The sequence below is a fragment of the Cydia fagiglandana genome, chromosome Z (genome assembly GCF_963556715.1).
Source record: "Cydia fagiglandana chromosome Z, ilCydFagi1.1, whole genome shotgun sequence".
Taxonomy (NCBI): Eukaryota; Metazoa; Arthropoda; class Insecta; order Lepidoptera; family Tortricidae; genus Cydia; species Cydia fagiglandana.
This window is the reverse complement of record NC_085959.1, coordinates 13,461,742-13,473,666: the sequence shown is the minus strand read 5'-3', so window position 1 is coordinate 13,473,666 and position 11,925 is coordinate 13,461,742. Positions and strand designations below refer to the sequence as shown.

Genomic DNA, 11,925 nt, shown 5'->3' with positions numbered 1-11,925 from the left:
ATATGATTTCTGAACGAACTTCCACGGTGCAATGACATGACAGTTTACGACGTCTTTTCTATCAAAAAATTGCCAATAGGTAAAAAGATCGTAACGTTGATTACATGAGGTTATTTTGTTAAATACTAAATAAAAGTGCATTAAAATATCTAACTAAGCTACAAATAAATACAAACAACAAGAAATCCTTATCTTAAGTCTACTAAAGTGCGAGTTAGCAGTGTTTTATTGAGGGAAACGAAGGACGAAAACTTTGTTACAAAATGCCTCCAGTAAGTATCATATTTCTTGCATTTAATGAATTAAAACGAGCTTATAATGTTGTGACACGTGTTTATGATGAGTTATATTTTAATGTAATACGATTACGTGTCGTATAAATCTTTAGGCAATTTTTCAACAGAAAGAAATACTTAACGAAGTCACCCACATTTAAATGATTGATTTCTTCTTCCAGCCACCAAAAAAGGCGCCTACAAAAGGTGCTAAGCAAATCCTCAGTGAAAATACGGCTACAGTTCTTTTCTACCGCAATATGGCCCTAGCTGCGTGTGCATTTTACGGCATTTTGACCGGCGCATTGTACTACGATCAACTCACTGGATGGATCATTGTAAGTTAAATAGATGAGGTTATATAGCCACTTGACCGTCCGACGATAGCATAGTATCCGAAAAAAATATGCTCTTGACCGTCCGTGGGAACCTTACTATCCAAAGGCGTGGAAGAAAGAATTGATTTCAGAGCCATCTAATGGAATATTTCGGCATTATTTACTAATTCTCTTGATGCGACAACGTAGCCTAACTAAATAGCAAAAAAAATTTAGATGGCAGTGTAGTTATAATTTTTGTAGAAAGTTGTGAATACGCTGCGCGGGGCGTGCGTCGCTAAAAAACCCCGGACGGTTGACAGGAAAACAGTATCGCGGGCCGGACGGTTGAGTGGATAGGCACGTATTCTCTTAACCTTTTGAACGCCAAACGGTGCATCCATTTGCCGTGCATCTGATGCCACGGCAAGAGTGCCAAACTCAGCTCCACTCGGCTCAGCATTGCTCTGAGCAATTATTAGAAGAAGAAGATAGAATGCCACCTAAAAGAGTGTTTTTCAGTAGATGAGAGAGTCAAATGCCGTCTTTGGCGTCGTCGATTTTGCATTGACGTCAATTGCCACGTGTGGCATTCAAAAGCTTAAAACAATAGTAAAAAAGCATTTTACTCACTGTACAGTGACTGGGGTATCTATGGCCAAGCTGTGGTCATCCGGATAGGAGCTGTTCCTACTAAATAAGAATCATCTGATAAATATTTCCAGAGATATAATAGTTTGTTCTGAAAAGAACCTAATTCAAGCTTTAGGGTGGTATTCTACCTGTCCAATTTCTTTGTCCAATGTCAATGTGTCTCACTCCCTCATTAAAGCAAAATGTGAGACATAATACACGTTGGACAAAGTAATAGGATAGGTAGAATTCCTCCCTTAGTTAATATGCATACTGTATACTGCCAATTGAAAATACTCTAATAAAGTGATTTATTTTTAAATAAAGTATTCTTACACCGGTGCTATAAAACTAAAGTAGTGTAGGCATAATACTGTAGGCATGCTAATCGGTTGATTTTAAGGGAATTGTATATGTACCTATTACTGTCATAATTTTATTCTGTGCTTATGCAATTATATTGTGCCAATGGTATATGGCCCACCCCACACCCATTCCACATAATTGATAAGTGACCGTAGTTATGCAGAAAACGAACGTTTTAAGAAGTGGTTTTACACTTATTTGAATATTTTGAATGATTGGAGCCATTATTGCACCCCCAAAAAATATGACTGCTAATTTCAGTTCTATCTATTACAGTAGTTTTAGAAGTTTGTGTTGTGATATTTATGCTCATTTACCTTCACCAAATTGCTTCAGTTGTGTATATTCTTGTTTATGGGAATGAAGGCTTTTGAATAGAATAGAATAAATATTTATTGTATAACTGTGTACATACAAAGGTGGTAATTTACAAAATAACAAGTATCAACAGTTGCCTGCTAGGGCGTACAATTATGGTAGGCAACCTACCTATCTTAAAACTAAGCTTATAATACTAATAATGTTACCGGTTAACTTGCAAAAAATTCGTTGACATCATAAAATACTTTACCTATTAGCCAGTTCTTGAGCCTCCGTTTGAACATAATTCTGTCTAGCGCTTTCATGTCTAGAGGGAGATGGTTGTAAATACGGATAGCCATAACAAAACTGCTCTTTTTATACATAGAGTTGTTAACCCTTGGAAGGTAAAGATCATGTTTGTACTGGTCTCGTATATTGCTTTTTAATGATGACTTATTTACAAAATACGCAGCTTGACTTTTTATGAATAAACATAGCTCTAGGATGTAAATACATGTCAAAGTTAAAAGACGTTTTTCTCTAAACACGTTACGAAGCGATTCCTCAGTGCGCGTACGATATACAGTTTTTAAGCATTTTTGTTGTAGTTTAAATGTTTTTTGTACATCGACAGAATTACCCCAATAGATAACTCCATATGTAAAGTTAAGCCCTAGCTTGATATTTTTTGACCCTAGGGAACATTATGTACATGTAAGGTGTATTCGGGTAATACCGAATGTCGGATAATTCCGAAATTCAGATGAAAATCACCCTTAATTCCATCATAAGGGGTCATCCATTAATTACATCACACGTTTAGGGGGAGGGAAAGGGTCAAGAAAATGTGACATATTGTGACATGGGGGAGGGGGGAGACACAAACTTTGTGACGTCACTTTAACTTCATCTGTAACCGAAAATTTATTTAAATTATTTTATTCACTATACATTTAAATAACAAGTTTTTAAAACTATAATCGTTTTTATTCGTTTAATTTTCTTTCCTAAGCAGTTTTGGGTTATAAAATTACTAATATTTATATCGTCAAAACTTAGTTCTTACTTAATTCGATTTGGCGATTTCGTAGAAAAAATATGACGTCACACTAGGGGGGAGGGGTTTGCCAAATGTGACCAAGTGTGACAAGGAGGGGGGGAGGGGTCAAAAAACCTAGAAATTCGTGTGACGTAATTAATGGATGACCCCTAATAAAAGTCTCTTTTCGGCATTATCCGACAGTTTTCGACATTCGGAATTACCCGAGTAAACCTTACATGTGTCCGAGTGCATATGTAGTGAGCAACTTGACATTTATGGCTGCTTGTGCCCTGGCCAGGGCGGCTCTCCCTCTTTATTCCTATTTTCCGTATTGAACAATTTTACTCAAGAACTATATTGATCAAACAGTTTGTTTTCGAATCAGAGACCTCAAAGATTTAAATTACTGCCCAAATGATCGGATTTGGCATAAATTAGGTTTATCTAGATAATAAACTATCCTATTGCCAAATTACATAATGTTCTGCCGTCAGTTCATGATTGAGTACCTACCTAACATTCATTTTAACTATAAAATGATTCATTACATGATTTATACAATTGCTGATGTTGTGTGTGCATACTTAAATATAAAAATACTTACATTTCATCATCAAAATCCATAAGAGGTTCGTAATGATCTGCTCACATTATTCAGTACACAGTACTTCACATTGTAATTTTTTTACTGCAAGATAATTACTTACTTTAATTTCACTTGCAATTAGTTCAAAAAGCTTATTAATACATGAGAATTATATTTTCTATTGATTTTAAATGTAACAATTCTGAAAAAAAAAATCTGCTCTAGAGAGTCTAGAGCAACTCAGAAGCAAACAAATATTAGTTCATATGGACGTCTGTTTAGAAAGAAACCCATTTTAATCAATCTAATACTAATAGATAAGATGATATATTTTAGAATAAAGCATGTGATGTGGAAATGAAGAAACATACCATGTATCAGCAGTATCACCACTACATTTGCGTCAACAAAGCTAGTACACACACAGACTATGCTGGAGCTCGTAACAGACTTAAGAGCCCATCAACGTGCACACTAGCGCCGCTGCTAAATAAACGTGATTATTTAAATTTAACGAAAGATATTGAAAAAAGGAGACCGCTATGTATTGTATTGTGTATTTAAGTACCTTTTGAATACATCAAACTAGTTTTTATGTTGCTGGTTTCGTCGATCTAAGAATCAAAACAAAAACGGTCGTTTTGAGTTTGGACGCTTAGATTGACGAATCAAGCAACATAAAAACTAGTCTGATATATTCAAGAGATACTTAAATACAAAATACAGTACCCTTTTTTCAATATCTTTCGTTAAATTTAAATAATCACGATTATTTAGCAGGGGCGCTAGTTTGCACGTTGATGGGCTCTTAATGAGAATGACGTGTCAACAAACACCATTCATTATTTACGGTGACAAGCCAGGTCTGTTTCCAATGCCTATAAATTTTAGACAAATATTGATTGGCACCTCAGTAACTCACTTACTCGTACATTAACTAGGTTATATGGAACCACAGAACACCGCCTCTAGAAACCTAATATTGGCCATTTTGTTCCCGACGCAAATCACCAAACTGTGAGGTGCGGGAGGGGTGCTCACGGCGTTGCGATTGGTCGTTTCAAACATGGCGCGCTGATACGTGTAAGCGTAGGGATGGGACATGTTCATTACAGTTAGTGGGTACTGCTACTAGTGATACCGAAATTTATTGTGGTAAAATTGTTACCAATTTAGTATACTTAGAGTAAACTTACTTAATAATTATATTGAATAATTTAATATTTCATTAAGTAATTTAACAAAGTACCTGAAAATTTTACTTAACATATTAGGGCATTTCTGTTTAAAGTACCCAGAACTTGAATTTTAAAGTTTAGAAATTTTATATTATTTCCACTCAGAATCGCAATCTCTTTCGATACGAGAAAAAAAGTGTCGCCAAAATATCTTAATTTTTTTTTTTGTCCCTTTTATTAAGGTCATAGAAGATTGTATTGAAAACATATTCAAATGGACCAATAACATATGCCTATTACAAATCAACTCCGAGTTCTCTCGCACTTCTTTGAAGTTCATCACCAGGTCCATCTCGTGACATAAGCCCTAACTGCTCACCTAGAGGATTCTAAAAAACCCATACAACATACAGTACCGGTCAAAAGTTTAAGTTCACTCTGCGAAATAAGGTTATCATATGTAATTATGCTCAAATATAGAATATGTTTTGAATTTCAAACGTTTAATTGTTTCCACGACTACCAAATAACAATAAAAATACCTCTTGGAGGAATCGTTTTATGTTATTCGGAAAATTTGATCCATTTAATATTTTTGTTCCGTATTTCCTATGAGATTTCGTGAAGTTAGAAATCATTTAAAATGGGTCGCAAAGCCGATTTTAGTGTCGAAACTCGTGCTGTTATTGTAACTCTGTCAAATGAGGGCTACACGACGCGGAAAATCGCTGAAAAAATGAAGGTTTCTCAAACCGCTGTCGTGAGTACTTTGAAACGAAAACAAAAAACCGGTCTTAATTGCAGTCGATCTCGATCAGGTAGGCCAAAAGTCACGTCTAAAAGCGAAGACCAATTTATTTGCGTGCAGAGCAAACGCCAACGTACTCTAACTGCTCCAGAAATTTGCGAAGAACTCAACGCCACCCGAGAACAGCGAGTATCGGTTTCGACAGTGCAACGGCGTCTGCGAAACTATGGTCTAAAAGGTCGTATTGCTGCCAAAAAACCCTTGTTACGTAGTCAGAATAAAGTTAAGAGGTTGAAATGGGCCCAGAAACACAAAAACTGGACGTCTGAACAGTGGTCTAAAGTTTTATTTTCTGACGAATCGAAGTTTGAAATTTTTGGAGGGAGACGTCGTCAATATGTTCGACGACAAGTAGGCGAACGAATGATAAAGCAATGCGTGATGCCAACAGTGAAGCACGGTGGAGGATCAGTTATGGTCTGGGGATGCTTTGCGGGTGATAAAGTTGGTGATCTCGTGAGAGTCAATGGCATAATGGATAAGAAAATGTATCATAACATTTTGCAACGTCACGCTTTTCCATCTGGAAAACGGATTGTAGGCAGAGGTTTTGTTTTCCAACAAGACAACGATCCCAAGCATACGTCGAAGTTGTGCAAAAACTACATTTCATCCAAAGAGAACCAAAAAGAATTAAAATATATGGATTGGCCTCCTCAATCGCCCGACCTCAATCCGATTGAGTTGTTATGGGATGAATTGGACAGGCGTGTGAGAAAAATGCAGCCAACTAATAAAGAACAGCTTTGGGAATACCTATACATTTGTTGGAATAAAATTTCGACATCAACACTGCAAAAACTAATTACGCGAATGCCGAAAGTGTGTATGGCAGCATTGAAAGCAAAAGGCGGATATTTTGAAGAGTCTAAAGTTGGCAAAAACTGATCTTTTTTATTTAATTGTGGTTTTAAATTAGAGAATTACCTTTAATTTATTATGTAATAAAAGATTATTAAATACTTTTATTAGTACATTGTGTTATAGCTTCATTTAACCGAATTTACAGAGTGAACTTAAACTTTTGACCGGTACTGTATGTCTATCACAAACCAACACCGAGTTCCCTCGCACTTCTTTGAAGTTCATCATCAGGTCAATCTCGTGACATGAGCCCTAACTGCTCACCTAGAGGATTCTAAAAAACCCATACAACATATGTCTATCACAAACCAACACCGAGTTCCCTCGCACTTCTTTGAAGTTCATCATCAGGTCAATCTCGTGACATGAGACCTAACTGCTCACCTAGAGGATTCTAAAAAACCCATACAACATATGTCTATTACAAACCAACACCGAGTTCCCTCGCACTTCTTTGAAGTTCATCATCAGGTCAATCTCGTGACGTGAGACCTAACTGCTCACCTAGAGGATTCTAAAAAACCCATACAACATATGTCTATTACAAACCAACACCGAGTTCCCTCGCACGTCTTTCATCATCAGGTCCATCTTATAACATGCGGCTCCGCTGGCCTAGAGGATTCTAAAAACATATTACCTACATATTATGTCTAAAATGGTACAATACGGCATGCATGACGAAGCACGAAGTTTCCGCAACTGACGAAACCATCATCGTCACATCACTAGTCGAAAGGGAAAGGGATAGCACATTGCATTTTCAAGTCGACGAAAAGGGACGGACTACTGCGCCTCTGCTTAGTGACCAGTATAAAATGAACCCCGCGGACAAGAAACATTATTCAATGAAATAATGAATTTTACTTTCCAGTGGGATGTTATTCCATCTGTTTTGTAAGTAGAAGTCTTAGATGACTTGCCACACCATTTTATGCTGCAATATCCCATGATTTCCCAATAAATTCAATAGTTTACGATTTATTTTCTGAGACTCGTGCACACTGCTAACAGGTCGTAATCTTGGGCGCAACTGATCGGAGTGGCGCGCGAGCAATCTTATATTTGACCTATACACCATACGTGCGGTGACCGCGAGTCGTCCTATAAGCTCGGTCTATAGGGGTTGGTCTGTGTATGGAACTAGGTTAAATTCATTTGAAGCAGTGTTTTAAACTTAGGAGAAGTATCCTTACTATCCCACCGCACATAACTGTAAGAGATATTCCCAAACTTGTTTTGAACCGTAAACCATATTCGCTCACACAAGTAAATCACAAGTTTCCTAGGTACTTGTTTACTTACTTCCCTAGGAACGTGCATGAACCCTAAGATGACTATCTTCAATGTTTGTTTAAATAAATGGTCACCCGGCGCGCGGCGAGGGTTTACTGTGAAACTTTCCATACAATAAAATTTAGCGAACTTTTTAACGATTCAAACAGTTTGGTGCAACCAACCCTTAGTTGAGACTGGTTGTGCCACATAGAAATAAAGATCGTTTGTTCTTTTCAGTTTCTGAACGTGTTTGTGTTGGTGATTTACATCGGGTGCTACCGCATGATGACGTACATCAGCCGACCGACGTACGCGGACAACAGCCAGCTCATCGACCCGGGCCTCGACTTGAACATGGAGGGTGGGATGGGAGAGTAAGTGCTTCAAAACTGTCTGTATGGTCACGAAATTTTATTTACACAGTAACCTTATCACCAAACTCCGTTTTCAATGTTGCTATTCATTACATTAGGGCTGGCACAATTATCTACCGTAGGGAACTGTCCAGGAGTTGAGGACATTTAATTTTAAACCATTCGATAGCTAATATGCAGAGAGCGAAACGAAAAAGCCGGCATTCATTCATCAAGCATTTACTGACAACTAAAAACAAATGTATAAACAATATATTAAAGCAGCGGTCGGCAACCAGCGGCCCGCGGGCCGCATGCGGCCCGCCAACCTCCCGCTTGCGGCCCGCAAGCCTCCCTAGCTATTTTGTATGTAATATTGACGAACGACAATGTCTGCTAAAGTCACAAATATTACCAAAGTGCGGCCAGCGTCATCTTCGTTAACTACTATGTGGCCCTTGGCTGGTAAAAGGTTGCCGACCGCTGTATTATTAGACAAATGTATAAAAAATATAAATACTATAGTATTAACTTATTTTATTAGTCCTCGTCAGGAACCTTAATTGATGGTTCTAACATCGCCCAAATAAAATATTAAAATGATTATTTTACCAAGAAATATTCCATTGAAATTACTATAAATGGAGTTGCGTAGAAGTAAAAAAACATTCTGAAACAACCTAAATTGCACTATTAATTTGTTAAAAGGATAAGTGCGTGTGCAGATCATTTTGCACTCGTGACCCGCTTAGCTACTTCTGCTGATGAACAATGGACTTATGATTCAAACACTAAACTTGTATTTATTTTCACCAGACACGTGAAAGACATAGTGATCCTGACATCCATAACGCACGTGCTCGCCGTCGCGTCCAACTATTTCTGGCTCCTGCTGGTCCTGCTGCCGCTGCGGGCCTTCTGGCTGCTCTGGACCAACATCCTCGGGCCCTGGTTCTTCCAAGAGGCGCCGCAGGACACGGAGCAGAGTGAAAAGAAACAAAAGAAGTTGGAAAGGAAAATGAAGCGGTATCAGCAGTAGTTTAGGAGCAGGTTCGCTAAGGCGGTGAAATGTCGTACAAGGCTGATTTAGTACCAGTATGCCTGGCCAAGATGACAATCGTTGATAGAAATGGTCGAAACTTAAGTGTAAATGTGTTTAAATAGTCACGTGACTTTTCGTGGCATCCAGGTACAAAATTTTCTTTTCGTTTGGACTTTTCTCGTATGTAGTATGATTATCATATTGGCTAGGCCTCCTTATCATTGTTTACGCGGTTATTACACTAATGCGAATTCGCACGCCGCTCCTGTATACGAGCGAGCGAGACAGCGCTATGCAAGTATAGATATAGCGAGGTCCCGCTCGCACATCGGAGCAACGTGCAGATCTGCACCCAATGTAAAACTGCCTTATAACAAGCAAACGTTTTCCTCGGCCGGCCTAGTTTAAATATCCTCTTCGATTACGCATAGTTTTTATGGACCTCGAGGTCGGTTTTGCTAAAGATTCGTTGATTGTGATGTAAAGTCTAATAAAAAATCGTGCACACTAGTGTGACAGCTGAAATAGATAGCGTTGTACACGCAGCCGCAAAATTGCATGGCCACTTTATGATTTAATTCTTCCATCGTGTGTGCATGCAATTTTCAGCTCGCTGTACGTTTCGTGGTCACTGGATCGCAAACGTCAACTTTTGATAACCAGCGATAACCGCGTAATGTGAGGAAGCTTACAGCAGCGCCACCTACATCAGCTATCAAATTTGAAGCGAAAATTAGTCTTAAATTTTAGGCTTATACGATCAATGAATTTTTGGTGTTTCATATGAGCAAATACTGAACACATACATATTATGTTAGCTTGACCATTCGTACTGAACGTATCATGTTAGCGAATGTAAATGGATCGATCGAGTCTCAACCACTGCCCAGTACAGTGGCGTAGCTAGGTGTGGGCGAAATGGCCTCGCCCCCCAAGAGGGGCCTCGCGCGAGGCCCCTTCGGGCACAGTGAAAGAAAAGGGCCTCGCAGATGCGACTTCGCCAACGGCTAGTTTATGAGTTCACGCTACCTGGGCCAGTACCTATTTTATAAAGAAGAGCTTTAATGAGACAAAACAACGCACTTGGTCCATTAAAATGACGCGGATCTTATGAAATACACGTCAGTTTTTCACTCACACGACTGTCTGCCCGATTCGAACTATAAGGTACGGCAATTAATAGATCTAGAAACGATATGGAATAGATGTGTCAGTGTCAAAAGTGACGTTTTTGTTTGATGATACGTCAGATTTGACACTGACATATCTAATCCATATCGTTTCTAGATCTATTCAATGACTTATCTTGAAGTTCGAATTGGGCCGTGTGGACACATGACTGTGTGAAAGAATGTTTTTCCTAGGTTTATATGCATAAAGCTTGTTACATACCTATATATTTATTAAAATTAAGAAGTAAAAGTACATTAAGTGTTATTTACTTGAAATCATTTCTTAATGTTTTTTTGGCATGGTTATGGACACATTTTGTAAAAATAAACTTCTAAATTAAGTATATGAGATTTCGTTTTATTCACGTTACCTAAAACATACCGTATCTGATGATCAGTAATGAAATTTTTTCAACTATAGGTCTGTTTTTTTTTAAAGTACTATAACATACTACTCGAAATAAATTACCGCTCCATACTATCAAAGAGAAGAGTGGTAATTCCATACATAAGTTTTCATACCAAAACGCAAGTTATTTCGTAGTTTACATCTAACGTCAAGTAGTGGAACTATAGTTCTTTTTTTTAGCATTAGAAAGAACTCCACAGAAGCAAGCGTGCAGTTTTTATCAGGCTCTTTAATTGTTAATAATTATTGAATTATCTAATATAGCATGGTCAATACATATAATTTATTTCAAATTATTACCGCTAAAAGTGTCGGATTTGGAACCACAGGATTACTTCTTCGAAGTTCTTTCTAATGCTAAAAAAAACGGAGTATATCAGTACCCCTAGGGGTCATCCATTAATTACGTCACATGAATTTCTAGGTTTGTTGACCCCTCCCCCCCTCCTTGTCACACTTGGTCACATTTGGCAAACCCCTCCCTCCCCCTAGTGTGACGTCACATTTTTTCTACGAAATCGCCAAATCGAATTAAGAAAGTACCTAAGTATTATTTATATTTTATCAAAATATTTTTGGCAATATAAATATTAGTAATTTTATAACCCAAAACTGCTTAGTAAAGAAAATTAAACGAATAAAAACGATTATCGTTTTAAAAACTTGTTATTTAAATGTACAGCGAATAAAATAATTTATATAAATTTTCGGTTACTGATGAAGTTAAAGTGACGTCACAAAGTTTGTGTCTCCCCCCTCCCCCATGTCACAATATGTCACATTTTCTTGACCTCCTCCCTCCCCCTAAACGTGTGATGTAATTAATGGATGACCCCCTACTTGACACCAAATGTCACAAGTTATTACTATTCGCAAGTGTACCTACTCGTATCGTACAACGTACGTTTACAGTAGATATATCGCCCTTTAAACTTTCTACGTACTTGTACCTACGCACGGAAAGTACTCTTTCCCGCACTAGTGCGGGAAAGTAGCACAATATGTAGGTACCTACATGAAATATATTTCCCGTAAAATAGGTATAGTTACATGTACAGTCACCTGCAATAATATGTTACTCTTCGAAGGCCGCAAAAATATGTGACACGCTCTTTACGGCTCTACAAACAAGATCGTGTCAAATATTATTGCGGCCTTCATTGTGTAACATATTATTGCAGATGACTGTACTTATAGTGTTCACATATATCCGTTTCTATTTCACCGAATTCCTGGATTTCGATTTAATGCCGACTGGTCCATTTACAAACGAATATGTATCGGATGTACCCTCGGAGT

At 37.9% G+C, this 11,925-nt stretch overlaps 1 protein-coding gene across 1 annotated transcript; it reads left to right on the top strand.

The window, feature by feature from the left end:
* The first annotated feature begins 60 nt into the window (after positions 1–60).
* Positions 61–10,563, top strand: LOC134678695 (transmembrane protein 208). Its single transcript, XM_063537350.1, has 4 exons — positions 61–272; positions 458–613; positions 7,888–8,024; positions 8,820–10,563. Exons 1-4 carry the CDS (start codon positions 264–266, stop codon positions 9,040–9,042), a joined length of 525 nt encoding a protein of 174 aa, XP_063393420.1. The 5' UTR covers positions 61–263; the 3' UTR covers positions 9,043–10,563.
* The last annotated feature ends 1,362 nt before the right edge of the window (positions 10,564–11,925 follow it).